Below are 22108 nucleotides of genomic sequence, written 5' to 3' on the forward strand. Positions count from 1 at the left end.
TTTTTGAGCAGAAGAGGAAATTTAGATGAACTTCACAGAGGCAGGAAAACCATTTGTCTCAATACCAGTCTGAGAAGCAAAAGGGGTTTGGTATGCCAGCATTTTTATCCGCATATGCTTCCAGATTTCGTTTGACTTTGATATTCTGATTCTCCTTTTGACCTGGGATACCGATCATATACAGGAGAAGCTCATACTGCAGTGTTCCTACTGCAGGCTGGCCAGCACACCTAGAGAGCACCCACATTTTTGCCTCTGTTCCCTGACAGAAATGGCAGAGTGAAACCACCAGTCATGCTCCTAAGGTCAGCTCTGCTCTCTTCTTCGCTGTGCATTGAGCACAACGAAGTCTGAAACAGATCCAAGTGACTGTCAGGTCAACCAAAGCCGGGACAGGGCTTTTTCCCAGGGATGGAGCATGCTCTGCTTCAGGTAGCTGACTTCAAAAGTGCTCAAATGTACAACAATGGCTCTGTCAAGTGAGCAACACCACTGGATAACAAGCCAGATCTCTAATACAGGTTGGCAGAGAACTCCTGAATAATTATTTCTATTGAACAATGAGATTAATTCCTCAAACCTCTAATCGACGCTTGGCAGAAATTATACAGCTTGGAATCTTGCAGTCTTACAAACACGGGAATAAATGGCTTCATATATGAGGCAGAAATACTATCATTTGGAATCTTAAAATCTCACACACACAAAAAATACACATCATCTTATAGCAGCTCTAACAAATATAAAGATAAGCTATACTTACATATTTCCATTTTCCAAACATAAGACCATCTGGTACTTCTAGAGGACAAGGCATAGTAATAGTGTCTCCATATACTGCATTTACTGTGTACAATCCCAGAGCTAGAGGAGAAACAGAAAGAGAAGAAACAATTTTAAGTGTTTTCTTGAATTCCCATATGCTAGATAATATTTGGTTCACACCTATTGCAACAGCAGCTCCTTTGCAAATGGTTATTTTCAGGCACGTAGGATTTATCCTCAATCCTGTAACAAAACAGAATTCCTGTCACTAAATTTGTTAAGTAAATGTTATGACATTTTTGGACCCATGTTTCCTGCTGGAGTCAATGGGAGCCAAGTGGATTTCCAAACACAACTGCACCTGTTCAACCAGATTAATACCTACCCTACAATTGGGATTGTCTCAAACTTAAAATGTACAAAGGGAAAATCCCTAAACCTTTATTTTCTTCATCTGAAAAAAGAGCCAATTCTGCCTGGGAAGGTTACATTGCAACACACTACTGTGAGGAGGCCACCAAAGAAGTGATACTCTGACTGCTCCACAACATTAAAAACCTAGGAAATGATGACAGAAAAGAGAATGATAATATTAAAATGTGTTCCCTAAAACCTGGGGGGGAAAAAAACTAGTCCGTACATTTAGATTTTGGAAAAATGAAGTGAAATGCTTCTATGAGTTATTTAAGAACAGCTTTTTTGTAAGCCTCAGCACAATGTTATTGTGCTAATGCATATAAATTTACAGAATAAAACTGACCCACTTATTTTCATTGTCCAAAACATGTGAATTGAACAAAACCAACAGACCCTAAAGTGAAGAAATGCTGAAATGCAAGGAGGCTTAAAGGGGAAGATGTTACAACTTGGTGCATTTACTACAATGCAACTTTGCTTCTAGTTTCCTTAGTTGCCTCTTGTCTGCTGCTCCTTACACTGGAGAGAGCTTTTGCCTCTGGTGCTTGCCCAGAGAGTGTGCTGGCTGCCTGCTCTCAGCCGCACATCTGCGACTTCTGTCAGATTCTTTGCTCAGAGACTCAGGATCTCCCCCTTTGCTGCCCTTTCATTTGCAACTGTAGCTTAAGGGCTTGCTGCCAAAGGAGCCGAGAAGTAAGATGCTGCTGATGTAGCCAGGTGTTCCTGAGGAGAATCATCCATTCCTTCTAGAAACATTAATTTTTCTGGAGATTCAGCTCTTTCTTTCTATAGCTGGAAAAGAAACAAGTTCCCATCCACCCCCAAAGACCTGAGCCACACACCCCTCTGCTTTTCCCAAGTCATAAGGCAGTTGCTGGGAGGGCCTGACAATTCTATAGAGCGCATGGCTGCACTCAATAGGGAGCTTTTTCAAAGGGATTGTTGTTTGTTTTAAAGAAAGTCATGCCTTTTCAAAGAGCCAAAAACGGAATTCCTTGACTACAATTTAAATTAGAAAGACTTCAGAGCATTTTTCTCACATAAGGACTTTACAGCTCACTTAACATCAGCTTGTACTTGTCACATGTATCACAGAGACAAATGAGGCTGTGGGGCTTGTGCTGTGTGATACTGCACAAAGAAACAGTACTCCAAAATCTTTCCTTAGAGAAGCTACAACCTGGATGGCACCACATGGTTAAGGCAAAAAAGCAGGCTGGAGCTTAATGGACTGAAGGAACACAGGAGATAACAGGCACCACTACCTGCATTTATCTTAAACTTCCATTCGTTCAACTGCTCCTTTTCAGCTAAAGCACTAGTAATCTTTCTGATTCTGTTACTTAATTAGTCACAAACATGCTTTAGGTGCATTATTCACACTATAAGTACTGGATGCTCTAATTTGTTATATGGTTCACAGGGACCAGCTGTTTTTCCTAAATGACAATAGCGGTGATTCCACTAGATGGTGCTGAGTAAGAGCAATCTTTGAAAATGAAACAAAAATTTTTAAAGAGATCAGATAACTTCAATTTCATGGAAATATAAGCAATGTTTTACAATACCAAGCCATAAATTGAAGTAAAATTCAAAGCTGGAATGAATTTTTCCCTTGGCCCTTTCTTGCACTCATCCTCATTCTGATCACCGGAGGGGGGGGGGCAACGCAACTCTGGCTTTGCAAGCTGAATCCTGATTTTCATTTCTTTGCTACAGCTGAAAAAAGCTGTCCTTTTTTGGTTCCTCTCTCCCATGGGACCAAAATTACAACAGACTTGCAAATATATATCCAGTTAATAAACTGGTTGGTACCTGTTCAAATTCCAGCTAAGTGCCATTTAGTAATTTGAAACCCGTAATAGTGTTTTGCACCACACGGAAAACCAAAAATTGCTCCTCTGATATGAGATACTCGCTGTTATTAGAGGAAATACTCCCTGTCATTAGAGGAAAACAAAATGACCCCCCAGGATCTGAAATGCTGCTCTCTTCTAGACACCCATTTAGCCCCCGCAAAATTGCTAAGGTAACAAGTATACACAACTGAAGACTCAACAAACAGCCTCACAAGGTGAATGAAAATGTTTCTGGAAAAACTCTTTACAGCATTCAGAGCAGGTAATTGATGAATGGCCTGATGAAGGGAAAGACTGGCCTCTGATCTTAGAACTCTTTCAGCTGAAAGGCATTTCTTAAAACGGACCGAATCATGACTTGCCATAAATTTTGCCTATACTAGAATCACACAGTTTTCTATGAATTTGCTACCACAGAACCAAAAAGACACAGATTTTACTTTAAATACAGAAAAATAGTCCTTACAAGAATACAAAAGGTCCCCCTGAAAAATATTCTCCTCCTACTTCTGTAGCAACAAATCTAGCACACTGAAGGAATGAAAATTAATTGAATAACTTCAAACTTTCACTGCAGTAACTGCAGTAATCTCCACAAAACAACCCTACCAACCTATACATTTAAGAAACAAACAAAAAAAACACTTCAACAGAATTGGAAATTCCTCTCTCTGTTGCTACTAGACATATTTGCAAAATGGCGGGATGAAGAAGAAAATTATTGCTTAACAATATGACAGTGCTTGCCATCAACCATCATATTGTGAGACCTCTTTACATAATTTCCAGCCCATGTTAAGAAAAAAAAAATGAAAGCAGGATCTACAAATACATAACAAATTTCTCCGTGCCCTAACACGATGCAGGGTCAATGTCAGGGCCCTCGCTTCTCATTAACTGCAGGAGGGCCCAAAGGCGGCTGCAGGGAATAACGCTACGTCACCAGACATCATGTCCTGCCCTGCTCTATTTCTGGTGCACCTTTCTGTAGCTAATTAAGAGCTCAGCCAGATTCCTTACATGATTTTCAGATGTCTTCTGAAACTGAGCCAGTGCTGTTAACAACACACTAATTCAGAGGCAGGATCTTGCCCCATGTACACCAAGAGCAGCTCTACCTGCTAGGTTTGAATTACACCTATATCACTTTCCTTCCATTTCTTTACATACATAAGAGGCTTGAGCAGGCTGAGATTTACCTCATTTCCCTCTCTTTGATCCAGTGCTGAAGAAACTCTGAGCCAGATGAAACCTTTCCACACAGGTTCAAACATGGGAAGAAAGCAGCAGCTTCATGAGGTATGATGGCTCAGAGTAAGATCCCAGCAGGACACTGGGTAAATTGAGATGACATAGTTGTTGATGATGCTTTTAGTTAGAGAACTTCCCATGTCTCCATGGCAGTGCTAACTGCATCCTTCTTTGTTCTGCTCTCTGCCTGTGTTTCACAAGGGAAGAACCAAACAGTACCCACATATTCAAGGGACAAAACAAAAAATCTTGAACAGAAGCTTAACGGCAGAGAAGGTGCTGTTGTTATTTTAGATCCTCACCAAAAGTACAAGGCAAGTCATACTTTAGACCAATTATTATTTTTAAATCAATAGGATCATGTAGGAGGAATGGATAGAAGGTGAGCTAAAAAAAAAATTAGGAAGCTGATATTTCTCCAAGGAAATAACAAAAGCTGTAGAAAGTGTGTGGAAAGCAGCCATGTTTTCTACCTCTACCATCCGTTTGCAATACTGAAACAACTTCTTGCCACAAACTCATCTTCTAGGTGCTTAGTAATAGCATTTTTGGGACAAATGTAAAACAGAAAAAGGGCTGTTCAAACACCCTCTAGATGCAAGCTCCACGTGAGACTATGAACCTGTATTTGAAAACTGGCTAGCACAGGTACTGCCCAAGACTCATCTGCACTGGTCTGCACAGCAGGGCTTACTTCCAGTGCAGTGGAAATCTGGGGAGCCAAACCTCCCTTAGTACATTGGTATCCACTGATTTAAATCACGTTTTACATCTACAAAGATGTCCTATATTCTCCTTTGCACTTCATTTTTTACTGCTGATGCTTCTGCCCAGGCGGGTTCAGCAATGCTGCTTTTTATTACACTTTCTGGACCCAAGGAGCAAAGTCTCATTACTAAAGAACAGCAGGACACGTTGGCCGCTATGGTTCTTTGCAGCAATCAGCAGCATCAAGCAGGGGAGGTCAATTAGCAGCTTCTTCAGTGGCAGTGTCCAAGCTCAAGAGCTATTATGCCTATTTAGCACCTACCTCAGAAACTGTAGTTAACTACTTTGGAAACTCTACATTAGGATTAGCACTCCAAATCTTTACTTGAGGCATTAGCCATCCCATCTTTTCTCCAAGTAGCCCCGACTAGCCTGTACTAAATAGAATCTGGGAGGTTATAAAGCTTTGCCTCATGAAGTAAATATTACGTTGTTTGCTACTTTTCTTTCTGCCCTCCACTTCGTAAAAGGATTTCAGCTATACAGGCATAAACATAGGTCCTACCAGGCTCCCACTTAGGTACCAGCCTAAATTGCTGGTACTGGCCTAAATGATTTATTTTAGGAAACATCAGTGTTTCACAAAACCATTACATGTTCTTAAGATTGGGAAGGCACCTTTTAGAGTCACAGAACCATTTAGGTTGGAAAAGTCCCTTTAGATCATTGAGTCCAACTGTAAATCTAATGCTGCCAAGTCCACCACTCAAGTATGTCCCTAAGTCTTTTAAAGACCTCCAGGGATGGTGACTCAATCACTTTCCTGGGCATCCTGTTACAGGGCATGACAGTTCTTTCGGTAAAGATATTTTTCGTAACAGCCCATCTAAATGTCCCCTGCTGCAACTTCAGGCCATTTCTTGTGCGCACCCATCTCGCTACAATCTCCTTTTAGGTAGCTGTAGAGAGTGATAAGCCTAGTTTCCACACTGAACAGCTCAGCTCCCTCAGCCACTCATCACACGACTTGCTCTCTATATCCTTGACCAGCTTAATTGCTCCTCATTGAACATGCTTTTATTAAAATTAATTTTGGGGTTTTTTTAAAGACAAAGCAGTATATGAATGACAGCTTGGTACAATACTAAATGTATTAGAAAAAACTCTCCTGCTTTGGATGTGACAAGATTTGACAGCAGGTGTTTGCTGTCCCAACTGTTGATGCCTTAAAGCAGGTTTTAACACGAAAAAGTATTTTTCATTTAATTAAAAGCACTGTTTGGAGAAAAAATTAAGAGAGCTTACAAAATCACAGACTGACTGAGGTTGGAAGGGACTTCTGAAGGCAACTGGTCCAACCACTCTACTCAAGCAGGGCAATCTACAGCCCTGACCTATGGTTGTCCAGGACCCCATCCAGATGGCTTCTGCACACCTCCAAGGAAGAAGACACCACAGCCTCTCTGGGAAACCTGTGCCAGTGCTCAGTCACCCTCACAGGAAGAAACAGTTTCCTGATGTTCAGAGTTACATCCTGTGCTTCAGATTGTGCCCACTGCATCTTGCCTTGTCACTGGGCATCACTGAGAAGATCCTGTCTATATTTTCTTTGTACCCTCCCTTTCAGGTATTTGTACACACCGATGAGATTCCCCCTGAGCCCTCCCCTGTCCAGGCTGAACAGCTCTCTCAGCTTTTTCCTACAGGGGAGGTGCTCCAGTCCAGCCCTTCCCTGGACTCTCTCCAGTATGCCCATGTCTCTCATACTGCAGAGCTCAGAAAGGGACATACTGCTCCAGGTGTGGCTTCACCAGCACTGAGCAGAGGGGAAGGATCCCCTCCCACAGCCTGCTGGCAGTACTTTCCCTAGTGCAGCTCAGAATCTCATTAGCCATCTTTGTGCATGGGTACATCACTCATGTCCAACTCTGTGTCTACCAAAGGATCTTCTCTCCAGAGCTGCTTTCCATGCTGCATGGGCTCCTCAGGTAGGGATAAACTTTTAAATATTCCTTCTCTCTCTCTTCTCATTGGCTGGCAAAAGGTCACTTTTTCAGTAAGCCATTTAGTAGGCTTTCAAGATTTTCACAACAGTGAGCGAAGACCGTATACAGCAAATGGTCCTTTTATTTTGCCACCTGTGCCTGATAAAATCAGCTGAAAAACGAGACAAAACCTTTATGGATATAATGGGCCTTTAAATAACCCTTTTTTTGCTTAGCCACAACAGCCAGGGAGCCAAACGCCACCCAGCCTTGAGTCTGCACATCTCTACAACAGAGGTTCAGCTGCTGTTTTCTCAACAAGCTCATCCTCATGATCCAGCTTGTTCTACTGAAAACAACTACTCTTCACATGAGCTACAACAGGCAGTCCTATGCACAGCTCACACAGTGTTCATTAATTTTCTGACATAGCACAGAAAACACAAGACACACTTCAGATGTCAAAAGACTGGTAAAAGCAGGCAAAAAAAGGCTCATGTTATCAAAACTCACACATGGGACACCCCCTATTTCAGCTAGGTGGGTATGATCATTCATATGCTGGGCATGAAAATAGGGAAGCAGGGCAAACACTTCCAAGAAAATTCAAACACTGATTATCTTCACTGCATATGATTAAAAACAAAGGCGCATGTGTTTGTTGATATGTTATCTGATACAGGTTATATAAACAGTATATTGTTTCTTATCTCTACCTGTTTAAATAGTGAAACAAATCCACACATGAGCGACTAGGTCATCAAAAGGACTATTAGTTACAAAGAATCATCAAGAGTATCCAAGAGGGAAACTAATTGTAGATAAACATACACATCAGTATTTGATGCGCCAAACACTTTTAAAGCAACACAGCAGAACTTTCTGAAGGATTTCTCATACTTTATCATGGTATACCTTCAATTAGTTTCAACCCTGAATAATATTAGAGCCCAGGCAATTTTAAAGGAAAAAAATTCTTTATAATCTTATAAGCACTGATGGAACAGACAGAAATTACCCTTCAGAATGCATACTGCTAACTTGAGCTCTTTGAAGATGTGAAGTAACTTGCACATTTGGGACAGTTTGTGGTTTGCTTTTTTTTGTTTGTTTGGGTTTTTTTGGGTTTTTTTTTTGTTTTGTTTTGTTTTTTTTTTTTTTGCAGGGGGAGAGGGGAGGGAAGGAAGGGGAGAAGATCCAGGTAAAAATATGGTTGTGGCTCTGGAAGATGTTGAGTTGCCTTTGACAAGCTTGTCAGATAAACACTTACTTAATTCCAATGACACAAGTAGCCAAACCCACACAAACAGGAGCACTTATGTACTTAACACTGATTTTGGCAAGTACTCGACCAGGCTAGAGAAATGGAGCTTGGCACCCAACAACATAAAGGACAGTACACATCAGCAAACAGGCAGGGTATTTAAAGCTAAAGAGATACTGAAAACACCAGAGAGTAGGCATTAAATGCCAGCAGAATTCAGCTATCATTACCCTACACAAGCATTAAGTGTGTTTAAACCACAGTTTTTCTTCATGAATTACGAAAAAATCCTGAAGGAAACATGTCAGCCCTTCAGAAATCGTCTTTCTTATGAATATGAACAATTACTCCTCTCTAATACCATATAAAACAAGTGTTTTCCTTATCAGTACAAAGAAATGAGCTATAATTAGAAACTAGCTGAGATAACTCGTCCCATCTGACCAAAGCTACATGGGCTCTATCACCTAAATCAATAAAGAAATCCTCAGCCCACTCCTTCAAGAGGACTGAGTCCATTGCATGTTTCTCACTGGCTCTTTTCCTCGATAGTTCAGCCAGTCTTGAATGGCAGGGATGAACAGTTTTCCTACAAATGCATACAGTTCGGCTTTACAGTTCAGCTATGTAGCCCCAAGTGTGAGCTCCAGGCTGAGCCTCTGAGTTTAGGTCCAAAATCCCATGGATCACTTTAACCACAGTTTTCAAAGTCCTACAAGGTGACCAAATAGAGCTCTGAGTGCTGCGTGCCTGTTCAAACACCAGACTACTCAACTGCTGTTAACTTCACCGAGGGCTACTTCTGTTCCAAGATCTCAAAATATCCAGCTGTTTCAGTATTTTGGTGGCTATTTTTCCCACTTCCCAAGCCAGAAAACAGCTTTCCTATCTCTATGCTCCTTTTCAGTATGATTTGCATGTAGCCTGATTTGGAACTACTTTAGCAGAAGCTTTTGGGAAGATTGAGGGAAGTTTCTTTGCAAGGCAGAGGTTTTAGGAAGTTATGTCCTTTCGAGAGGTTTTGTAGTGGATACCACAGTGCGTAGTTTACAAGGATTATCATCATTGCAAGCTTTACCCTAGGGAGGTTCACACTGAGCATTTCTCTGAACATCTTCTATCATCATCATTGCTAAAGCACTGCGCTGGAGAACATACAGAAAAAAAGCTTTTCATTTTGAATGTACCCAAACACCAAGAACGCATCTAAATAACGATGACTAATAATCTTTTGTCAACTTAGTAGCTTCAAATATTACATATAAAGCAATAACCATGACATTTTCCAGATCATAATCATCAAAAGTTTCTAGAACTTTTGATAGGTATGCAAAAGAAATTTGCACGTAGTCATACTCCTTTAAAACTTGAATGGCCATCATTAAATGCATTATCGTTGTCATTTAAAGTAAAACAGATACTGCTTCCAAGTCAGCAAAGCTTTCAAATGACATAAAAGAGCTGTTCCTAGCACTACCCTCTGCAAAGCCTGAGACTAAATGAGCAGTTCAAAGCTCAGTAACTGATGCAAAATGCTACTGCAAAATGAACTACTTGTGTCAGCACATCAACCTTCCTACCTTACCACCTCAGCCTTGCTCCAGTGCCCAGCTCCATGAAAACAAAGGGAACTTCTAAGTCCAACAGCTCTCAAATGGGACCAGAAAAGCTCCACTTTTTAATCTACTCCCTTTAAAATCAGGAAGGCTCCAAAATCTGCTAAAGAACTGCAAGGAAAACCCATGAAAGCCACCAGTGCCTTTGTAGCACATGGGCTTTGTTATAGCAAGACTTTCCTTCCAAAGAAAAAGACCTAAGCTTCTTTTCCCAAACCACCACTCCAAGACATCACTGTGATTTCAGTGGCCTTCTAATCACACTATTTTATAGAAGTCCTTGCTTTTGGCTCAGAATTATTTAACTCTGTTTCTGGATTCAGTGCTAATCCAAAACTAGTCATATTTGCAGATTTAAATTTTCATGTCCTTTGAGTAAATCTTAGAGGTTTAAAAGAAGTTACATATATGGCAGCGTTGCTGTAAATAGAAAAAAATGCAGAGTAATTCCAAGCAAATACTTACAAACTGGTCTTAAAGAACACACAACTACCTACTTAAAAATGCTTGAATTAGTATAAGGCTAGTAAAGACAACCTTTCCACAAGATCCAGGTGGAACCACATCAGAAGACACGTCCAACATTGGCAAATTGTGATCAGCATCAGAAAACCCAGCTATGACATTTATGAGCACCATACAGTGGGAAAAAAAGTTCTTTCCCACAACTGATGCTGCAGCTGAAAGACCAGGGTTAATAATTTATTTTCATACCATTTTTTACACATTTCTTAGGATAACTTCCATAATTCAGAGGAAGAGAAAAAATGGCTAATGAATCTTCTTATAAATACTTCTGTTCAAGATGTAGCCATGCCTAAAGGAACTATGATTTTTTTTTTTTTTTAACATACTAGAAATTGAGAGTAGTTTATTAAAATAGTTACCAACATACGGTGTGATTTTTTACAAGTGGTCAGGCACATCTGCCAGGGAAGTGAGTTATAGCTTACTAAAGTCTGATGACACAAGCTATCTGCCAAGAGATGAGAAGAGTCAAGAAATATGACTCAGAAAACAGTTTCTGAGTCAATACTGCAAAGAATTTTTACTTTAAAGGGTATACCTAATTATGAAAAATGGAATCAACAAAGCCTTTGTGGCTTAGTGAAACTTCCCACTGTTTCTGAGGTTAGCCCCTGGCTGCTCCTGCAGAATATTTCTGATATGCTTCTCACTTGCACTTCTAAAGACCTTCTCCATTTGTTAAAACTACTCAAATTGTTTTTTATTTTCTCATTATGCTAGTCAACAAGACTGGTGTGTAGCCAATAACTTAAAGGGACTTAAAAGTTTCTCCTAAGTCCAATAAAACCTGCAGCTCAAAAACAATTATCTAAAAATCCCCATTGTAGTGTTCTATGAATCCCTTTTTTCCAACTAAAAAAAGTCAATAGACAGCATACTAAAAAAAAGATGTTTTCCCTCTTGTTTTTTCCTAGCTTGATATTGACAGTACAGAGCAATATATCTCACAGGTTAGTAGTATAGAAAACCCACATTTTTTTGTACAAAAATGCTGAATAAAAGGCTAAACAGCACACATTTTTCATACCAAAATTATGAGAGGCTTTGATTTGGTGCTCTAAGTAAGATCATGCTGCCCCCTTTTATCCCAGATTTTAAGTTAGTGTCCAACTGGCAGTGCACCAAAGGAGAGGACAAGATCTTCTGATAAAGGAGGCTGAACTTTTGCCACATTTACCCTTCACCCTGCTGCTTCACAGCAATGAGAAGCCTGGGAAAAGGTGATGGAGGCACCAGAGGGGAGATGCCAAAGGGGGTCCAAACCTCTTGGCTCTTTCCAGGGGCACCTGGAAGCTAATGTACTGTTCCTCATAGGGTGAGACACTTGGGCTCCCTTCCTACCACACCCATTAACCTTTTCCCACCAGCCTGTGAAGGATCAAACCAGCGAGAAGAAACTGCAAGACAGCAAGGGGGAGGTCACTGCAACCCACTTGGTCAGCTGCTGTTTCTGGGAAGATGCAATCACAGAGCTAAGTTAAGGCTTTGCTCTGACCATCAGCTAACCAAAAAGAGAAGTGCCCTTCAGTCCCTGACCCAGGGTGCTCCTCTCCAACTGTCCAAAAAAAAAAAAAAAAAGTTTTCTTTCACACACATTATGGCCTACACATGCCAGTAAAGCACATGGCAGCTTGTCTACATTCAAGTACCCCTTGTAAGTACCTTATTTTAGGTTCTAGTCTGTGAGGCTCCATAAGCAGGTAAGAGGAGAAGGAACAGATTGACCTTCCAATTACAGTTGTTTCAGGAGTTAGGCACTATCTAAGAAACAGATGCCTTATTGATTCATGCTTCAACTCTTGCATCAAAACAAGGGAAAAATAGTTCTAGCCCTAGCTTTTGAAAAGCAGCCAATAAGCAGTATTTTCTTCACCCCGGCCTTGGCCAGATGCAAGGACACACACAAAGACTACAGCATCATAGAGGAAAGTCTGATGCTGAATCCTCCTACTCCCAGTCAAACACATGGAGGGGCTCCATGGCCACACTGCCAGAGCCAACATCAGCACTAAAGCCACTTGGTTTTCCTGACTTGTTCCCTGAGCCTTTTTTCACTTTCATTTAGCAAAAATTGCATGGATAACATACCTAAGGTTTGGCAAGTACAGCAATAAATAGGAATTACCCATATCTCCTGCTATAAAAGTAAATTTAAAAAAAGATACTAAATTTCTTGCTAAGTGAAAGCTTAGTAACTATTTATATTTTAAAAAATATGAACTTTCCAAAACATGTATATATTTTGTATACTTATTTAAGCTTGAAGGAGTCTCAGGAGCAAAATTGAAGCACCATAAAGCAAATAATATTGCAAAGCATGAGGGGAGAAAAATACCACTGATCACTCTAGTTAAAAGTAAATACATGCAGTGGAAAAAAAATCAGGAATTAGGGGAAAAAAAGGCAAGTAAGACAAAAAATTAGAAAAAGTGATGTAGTTAAATGAATGCCACCAGAGTCCTCCTATGCAAAGAAAGCTCAACAGCAAACAACTTTCCTCCTCTTCTAACCACTTTCCTCCCTTGAGTTGTGTCCTTTCTGCCCACAGTCAGATGGAACAGGCACTTCCCTTCCATCTGTCTAGGATCTTTCAAAGTTGAAAATTAGTGCCTGACAGGTTCCAGCAATGTAGTTTTTTAAATCATGCCTGTTGCTCTTCTACTTCAAATCATGATTTGCTCTGTCAAGGAATCCTAAAACACAGAAAACGGCCAGATCTCTACTACTGACTGCTGCAGATCTGCAAACATACCCCCCTCCATTATCTGCACGTCCACCTAGGCCTTTGTTTACTCATGCAAAACTGTCCTAAGGCTCAGCTCCTCGGCTTCTGCCACAGGCTCACTATCTGCTATCCATAATCACCTCTGCAGCAAACAGGGGTTCCAGCAAGCAGAGATGACCCTATGGGGAGAAGCCATCATGTCTTGGTTCTCTTTATCAGTGCTCTGAAACACTTGCAAAAGAATCAATTGTAATCCTGTAATAATCCCATACACCCCAATAAGTAAGAAATAAAATATTTGGTGAATGTAAGTCTGATAGGTGACTTGCAGAAGGGCGCAAGGCACTGACACTCTGCCAAGACAGGCACCCAAAATTGCACATCCAATATTGTGTATCACAGAAGAATGTTTGTCCTACCTGCCTTTCATCAAGGCTATGGGGTCCACAGCTAATTAACAGTGTCCTGCCACACTTGCCTTACTGCAGTTACACTTACCAGACCTGCTGCTTGCTGGTTTTAGCAGTTAGTCACAAATAAATCAGCTAGCCTTCATGATGGAGAAAATAATAACCTGTGACTGTAATTTGTATAATGTGTACAGAATATTATTTTCAGTGAATGAGCTTCATTAACTTGTGGTGAAAACCATGTGCTCATCACCTCAAAACAAAAAACCCCAGCCACACAAACAAAAAAAGGCCAAGGCCTTACAGAAGATACAACTTTAGAGAGCACAGATGAAGGGCAGATTTATCCTTCCATGACACTGAGTGGGTGAAAAAAGCTGTACAGGCTTTGAACAGACCCTCTTGGGCAGACACCCTGCAGCTGACAACAGGCTTTTGGCTGCTCCATCTTTTTTCCACCTGCTTTCCCTACTGATAAGGGAGAAGACAGAGCAATGCAGATGAAATGAACTTAGCCTTGCCAAATCATCAACAGGTCTTTGTTACCTGAAAACAGGACCTATCATTTCACTGATAACACAACAACACAAGTGTGGAAGGGGAAAAGCTCCTTGAAAGTATAATGCTACAAAATCCTTATGATTTATGCTAAAATACGTGACTGATATCTCCTCTGTAGCACTCTTTAGATTTAATGGGCTCCTCACAGATGGAGTTTTTTAAATTTCACAGATGCCTGTAGGCAGCCTTGGTACTGGCAACAGTCTCCTGCCTTAGGAGGATGAGCTGAAGCAGATGTGCACTTTCACTAACGGGAGAAATCAAGACCACCTTCATTTCTGCAAGTTTGTCTTTGCCTGCCTTTCTTAACCAGTATGTTGAAAACTCACAGGTGTGTCAAGAGCAAAGATTGCAAGCAATATATAAACCCAAATATATAAAAACAAAGGTTACACAGACTCTTATTCAACAGTGAAACATAGACATATGGATAAGGAGATATCTGAGGCTGGTGTGACTTCAGTGCCCATCATGTCTACTTGGGGATATTACTGACATGTGAGGGTAGGAAATGCTGCCAAGTATCACGTTCTGCTTCCACCTCATGTGTATTTACATTTCTACCTGCATATACAAACTGACATCTGTTGTGCTATTACTTTCCTGCTTTTCATGAATTTTTTTTTTTTTACAAAAGAAACCCCAAAAAACCAGCCAAATAAAAAAAAACCCAAACAAACAAACAAAAAAAATCAAAAAACAAACCGCTGTTTAAAATAACGCTGCATATATAAAACAATGCTGGAAAGGAGCACATAACAGCAGTTCAAATCTGTATTGATGGTGGATGCAGTCACAGCTTACAGTGATTTTCCAATATAATATAACATTGGAACATATAGGTACTGTCCAGTTACTGAACAAATTGCTGTAAGTCTCAGCTGCCATGAAAGGTTAGAAAATGCAAAGCATGATTCCTACTAATGCTTTAAATTAATACAGGAGTTACTTTCTAGAATTTTAAAATGTAGGCATTACTTTCTGCAAATACAATGCTGCTAAAAAGTTTAAAAGCAGCAGGTTACATTGCAAGGCCTGTATGTGGGCCCAAAAACAGAGTTACTGTCAGTGTGTGAGAATGGAAGCCATAAGAAGTTTAATCTTTCAAATATTTACGCACGTATTTATCATCAAGAACAAACAGTGCAACAGCATGAGGATGAAGACATGAAATATCAGCATAACTACTAGAAAACAGTTATGTTGACTAGGCTTCACTCCCTATCGTTATAAATCTTGTGGTAGCATCCTGAAACTCCAGGACCCCATGTGTAAGAGGATACGGAGAGACAACCAAATGATTGCTCAGGGATCCAGCCCAGACCAACCTGATGCGGAGCACTTTAGGGCCCCTATGGAGCCACTCCTACTTCCAGAGCATAACCCCAGCTCAGTGGAACCTCGCAACTCCAGGTTTGGGCCTATGCCACCAATAAAACCTGCTATGTGTTTTGCAGGAAGAGAGAAACTTTGACTGCCTGGGTGATACACTGTGCTGGCTTCAGGGAATGTGTTTTTTACACACAGCTCACGTCAACACAGTCCTGAACAGCAGTATCAGAAATGATAGCAGCTGCACAGGCTCTGGTGCTTGAAATTTCAGATTTTGATCTGAATGGCCAAGTAAACAGCAATTCCTTCAGAGTAGCCCACCTTAGATGCACAGCTTCCAGTGCAGAGTAGCTGCACTTATGTTGTCATTGAAACTCTCTGTAAACACCAATCTTGGTGTGAAAGTCACTGCTTCCTCTATACACCTGTCAGAAACTCAGCAGAGAAGGCAGCCGTGTTTTAGTCAGCATGACAACTGCTGCAGTGCATCATGCTCCTGTAAACCGCGTTAACGCCCAACTTTATTAATGCACTTTTAAGTACATTTGAACATCATCTTTTGACCTACACATTTGGGCCATAATTACCAATTTCCCTGTCTAGGTACTGCTGCTGCTGCCCATATCACCACTTGCCCCTGAGCAGGAACATAGAGGACAGGTCTCCTGAGCTGTTATTTTGATTTGTGGCAGGAGCTTTTACCGGTACAGTGCTAGTTATCCATCTTCTGACACTAATTATGTACTCAGAGAATGACCATTTTGCAGCCATTGAAGACAAGGTGTTTGCTATGTAGCCCATTTGTGGGCAAAGCACAGCATTTCTTGGCTGAAGCAGATCCCCTCCTGAAGAGCAGAGCCTTCATGTGCACCTTTATACTGCAGTACTGAGAAGTGAGAGGTACCTTACTTCTCTGCTAAGAGCACTCTTGTGCTTTCTGCAGAGAACCCGCGTTCACATGGGGTCTGCGTGGGACTGCCTCAGCTCTTGCTAAGCTGAAAGCCTCTCTGAGTCAGGCAGCTGCAAGCTGTCCTGCTGTGCTGTGGCTCTAAAGCCATCATGCCCGAGGGGACTCCTAGAGCACCCATTACCTGCAGCCCTCCCAAATCACTGCTCTGTACCAAGAGGAATATAACCGTGCTGGGTACCTGGCAGAAAACACTTCTGAAAGGCAGAAACAATCTTACAGCTATTCCAAGCCGCCTCTGACCATTTGGAGGGGTGCCAAGATGGCTCACAGGCTCAAAGAATCTGACCCCCCCAAAAAAACTTGTTCTATCTTTTGTGAGGATGAAGAACACTTTTAATCATCCCCACCTTCTGTAAAAACATGCACTAATTAGCACAAATATTTTTAAAAAATGCTGCTATATATAATGATTCTAAAGACAACCTGAAAATTAATTAATAATTCTGGAATCCTTTTTTTTTTTTCCCCTCTTTCTGGAGCACCATCTGGTGCCCTTCCTAAAATACCAAGGCTAGAGAATTATTTATGTGAGCTTTGACCATCTCTGAACAGCTCACAGAATGATGTATGTTTTTAATGCCCCGATACTGACAACAAGCCTTTTTTCTCTAAATTAATGGGAAACAAGTGTCACACAGTGAAGATAAAAGTGACTTTGTGAAGTTTTATTCTTTAGAAGTTGCCTTTTGTAACAGGTGAGGGTCTTTGCAGAAATGTCAGTGTCAGCTTGTCTGACCAAAGGGAGGAATGCCATGGCACATGTGGTATGAGCTGTGCGTGCACGGTGGGAATTGATGGTATTTCAGGTTGGTCTTAATTGGCTTGTGAAAAACAAACAAACACCTATCCCAAACCAGCTCCACCACATACAAATCAAAACCCTAGAGCAACCCATGCCAGCCCCCAGCAAAAGAGTAGCTTCCTTTAGCCTCTCACAGGTACAAATCAGCTTTTTAGGCTGATTTGTTTAACTTTTCTTTATATGTTTTTCTTTTTCACAAATGCCTTTGATATGCAAATTCACACTGAAAAACAGATGTTCACAGCCTAAACCAACCCACAGAATCTCAGAATGGTTTGGGATGGAAGGGACCTTCAAGATCTCCTAGTTGCAACCCCCATGCCATGGGCAGGGTCATGTTTCCCCAGACCAGGTTGCCCGAAGCCCTGTCTAGCCTGGCTTTGAACAGTTACAGGGATGGGGCCAAGAAGAGTGAGTGAAAGGCTGGCTTTTTGAGCCCTTATACAGGAGTTGGGTGTAGAGCCCTCAGAGCAGGGCTGCAGTGCACCAGCTGCTCACCAGCTGACCCCCAGCCATCCCCCCTTCTGGAAAGCAGCATGGGCGCCTTTCAACAGAGACCCACAGCTTCTGCACTGAGGGGCTGTGAGCCTGGACCTTTGGGAGCAGGGCTCAAAAAGTACCTGTTAGAAAGAAGTAAGAAAACTTAAACTGTCCATTTACAGATTCCTGTACACACCAGTGAATCTCAAAGCACATACTCCTGGACATAACTGCTTTTATCCTTGCTCTAAAACAGCACAGAAAATGTCCCCAGACATACAGTGCCTTGAACACCATGGTGTGGAGGGCTGCCAGCTGTGGCAGAGCTGGGATGGGGAGAAGCAGTGAGAGACAGTTGGCACAAGGCAGCTTTGAACTGGGTGACAGAGCACCAGGCTGCAGAGTTTAAAGTGGTTCATTTTATACCCTTGGCATTATCCTGAAGTACTGTTTACTAAGCACCACGCCTCTGCTTTGAGGAGGAGATACCAAAAAGTCCCTAGGAGTAGCTTCACACCTGAACCTGCCTTCTGTGCACCAACAGCTGCTGCAAGAATTATTTTTCCTCTCTAGACAATCCATATAAGTACCTGAAATTGACTGCTACAGTATTGAAATGAGTTCAACATAAGATAAATATCCATCATAGCCATTAAAAAAAAAAACCCCTCAATATATTAAGTGCTCTAAAATCAAAACAAGGCACCTTAAATCAAGCTGAATGCATCTGAGTAGGTTTTCATTATCTAGATTTATCTTAGGTACATGTCATTTCTTTCTCATTAAATTGCAATATAAATTGTATGCATAAAAATATTAAAACATATTTTCTTCTCAAAATGACTAAAATGTGATAAAAGCCCACACAATACTTTCCCTTGCCTTGGTGTTTGCAAGACAGTACCATATGGCTTGTCTGAATCCCTCAACAAGAGTTTTCCTGAATTCAAAACTAATTTGATTTGGCAGCTCTTTCTTTAGAAAAATGTAAATTTCCATAACATATTTTAAATTATATTCTAGCTAACAAAACATTATTTTCTTGTTCTAAGTACAAGCAAGCTTTTACCTATTTTTCATTTTCATCATAAAGGTAAATTCTTCAGCTTTTAGAACTGTCAGTAGTATTTTTTCCAAACAATCTTTGCACACCACTAATAACGTAATATTTCATAGTTGCCTCCATGCCTCCCCTGCAGCTCACAATATTAGGCACTCCAAAGATCCAGAGTACATGGTAATCTCTCTCTTAAACAGCTGTGCAATCTAAGTAAGAAGGACAATCAAAGGAAAAGAGACTTATTGAAACCAGTTTTCTCCTATAGGGCCGGTGCAGCACAAAGTTCTCATGATGGGCAAAGGCCAGGCAGGCAGCATTTGGCAGGATGATTACTTTGAGTTGGTTTTCCAAAGCTGTGATGCAGAAGACCATCCTTCCTATGACTTGTCTTCCAGAACAACCAAAGGAATTAAATCAACTAAGGGCTTTTCTGAAGAGATCTGCTTATAGGCCATGCAGTAAAATAATCTGGTTTTGTCCTGGATTTCACACCAGGATGAAATCACTTCTTCATTTTTCAGGATGGATGCAATAGCTACAAACAGAAATTGTTATTTAGTTACACTTCAGAGAACAAAGTAGTTTATCATAGGTTGCTTCTGTGGGCCTAAAAAACCCTGAACTAGTACGATAACCTTCCTTAGAGCTGTGTGTGACAGGCTTTTCTTTACAGTAAAGGAAAATGAAGCTTGTGTGACTGATGCTCACAGGTACCCCCCCACAGCAAGACAACGAGTTAAGAAGATGACAATTTCCACGTAAGTTTCACAGGAATGTAAGAAGTAGTTCATATCAAAAGTGTCGTGAAGACAGGGAAGAGGGAAAAATAAATGAATAAATAAATCAAAGATTGTGGCCAGCTGAGAAAAAGACTGCAAAACCAGCTTAAATTGACAGGCTACCAGAGCATCCAACCTGCAAAGTTTGCAAGGCTCCTAGGAAGAGGCAAGTTTTCACAGGACCTTCTACCTGCTTCATTTTCAGTGGACTGATGGGCATGAAGCCCATGGGAAAAATAGCCATAATTAGGTCTACTGTCCCTCGCTTCCTTAGTTACATCTCCACACCCCTTTATTCAGCCATTTCTGTGGGTGAGGGTGACCTGCACCAGGCTGCACAGGCAAGGCTCTGCAGGAGGCAGGCACTTGGGAACATCAGTCCCAGGATAACAGACAGATGAAAGGAAGACACAAGTGAGCACCAGCACCTTCCCTGCTATCTGAACAAGTCATCAGCTGAAATGATCCTTAACAAGGTGAGCTGTGGTTGTAGACCTGTTTCTCTATCTCCAGCCATTAAGGGACAGAGGTATACTGTTCTAGGAGTAGTTTCACTTCATTAAAACTATTATTTGAGAAGCAGGGAAACAAGAGGAAAAAAGGTCTTCATCCCCCAAAACCAAAATTCAGGGAATTCAGAGGGTGCAGCAGATTTTCTGTATCAAAGCACAGTCCTAACTAATCTTACAGAAGCAATTCTAATTAAGCAGGAAATGAAGAACAGTTCATTTCAGACTGGCTGAAAGAACAGTGGATTGATTTAAATCAAGTCACTGATTTTAATCATGGATTTAAATCAGCCAAGCAGGACACCTTGATTTAGCTCATCAACTTTAATCTTGTACTTTTTACTTTTTTCCTAATGAAAGCTCATTCATTTTGTTAAGATAATGTGGGGAAGTGTAAAAAAGAACATACTTCTGGTTAAAATGGCTTAAAATCTTTATTCTCACTCAACATTAATGACTTGTGACTCCAAAGCTTGAGCTGACTATTTTTTTAACAGTTAAAAAGCATAGCTTTTAAAATTCAATCATATTTTAAAGCTCATGAAACACATTGTAAATTATTTTAGAGATTGCAATAAATTTAGGTCTTGATAAATGTAAGGAATTCTGCTTAGATATCTTCTAAGACTTTTTGGGTAAAACAACTCCAATTTGAGATACCGCAGATTTCAATCTATTTCTGTGAAAGAACATTAGAGCTCACTGGAAGACAAAGCATTATGTAATTTAGGTACACCTATTGAAAGTATAAAACCTGACACTGTGCAACATTCTCTTAAAAAGAATTTAAAAGCTGTCAAGATACTTTTGCAACTGTGTTAATACAAAAAATATGAGGAAAATGGTGCTGAGATCACAACGATGAACTGTTCAGAGAACTTTGAATATGAGATAGAAATCCTGATTAGATGCTACACTAGGAAAAAAAAAGTGTCATAATTTATGGGGGAAAAAAATTCCAAAGCAAGTGTCAGCAAAAAAGGAAGAGGACATGTAGGGATAGTCCTTGTGCTGGGAAAGACCTGGAGGTGACAGAAGAGCAGAATAGATTTCACGTGTAGCTACTTGTAATACAACGTGGCAGAAGCATAGAGAACAACAAAGTGTATTAATAAGAATGAAGAGAGACATTAAAACGAATTAAGGGACATTTCAGGGGAGCGGACTGAGAGACACATTACTTCCAGTACACCCAAGCATTACCAGTGTACAGCATTAGTGTTTCATTCAATATTGTTTCCTTTTTTTCTCTTTTAGAGCCTTGACAGAGAGAAAGGTTGTAAGAAAACACTCATTTTGTACCACTGCACACCAAGACATACCTCTCCATATAAAAGTCAGAAAATCAAATACAGAGTTACATCAGCTAATAAATACAAGACAAAAGCACAGGGAGCTTGTAGCCAAGCAGTACCTCATTTTAATTGTTGGTACAATTCTGACTGTTTCTGTTAGGGAAAAGTTACAGATGAAAAATATCAACTCTTAATCTTTATGAGTTACTATTTAAATCTCTGCCAGGGTGCTGGGGCTCTGCTAAAAATGAGCAATGAAAAAATGGTGATGCTTTATTCATTAGTCCTGCCCTCAGCAGGCATTCAAAGCTGGGGGCTCAGAGCTGCTTATTTCCATGTCAATGTGTTAAGCGCCTTTCCCTTCTCCCCTTAGCTCTGCAAAGCTTTGACAGAAAGATGGGGATGGAGCCCATCTCGAACCATTCTGAGCCAAAGCAGACCTAAAACAAAACTTACAGTCCCTTCCAAAAAAGATTAAGTATGTTTGATTTGCTCATATTCTGCCTCAGAAATATCGGAGGATAATTTTTTTTACCGAGAATATTCTTGAGTAAGAAAAGATTTACATTTGAATTTGAAGTGTTAAGGTACTTTTCCTTACAAACCGTGGGAACCAGAAGCACGAAGTGTCAATCTACTAACCAAGGCAGATGCAGTGATTCTGCTTTTATTTTTCTTTGACACAGCAAAGAAAAGGACTTTTTAAACACCACTCAAGAGCACACAAGTGATAAGAACAGTCAACCTGGAGGGAACATTCAGAATAAAAATAGACAAAACCAAGCTACTGTG

General features: G+C 40.6%; 1 protein-coding gene across 1 annotated transcript in view; it reads right to left on the bottom strand.

The window, feature by feature from the left end:
* ALCAM (activated leukocyte cell adhesion molecule) overlaps positions 1-22108 on the bottom strand; it is a 118685-nt gene that overhangs the window by 34791 nt on the left and 61786 nt on the right. Inside the window, exon 2 of the mRNA XM_082278726.1 lies at positions 764-864. Within this exon, the coding sequence (XP_082134852.1) occupies positions 764-864 (101 nt within the window). The remainder of the gene's footprint in view (positions 1-763; positions 865-22108) is intronic.

The sequence above is a fragment of the Coloeus monedula genome (genome assembly GCF_965178545.1).
Source record: "Coloeus monedula genome assembly, chromosome: 3".
NCBI lineage: Eukaryota > Metazoa > Chordata > Aves > Passeriformes > Corvidae > Coloeus > Coloeus monedula.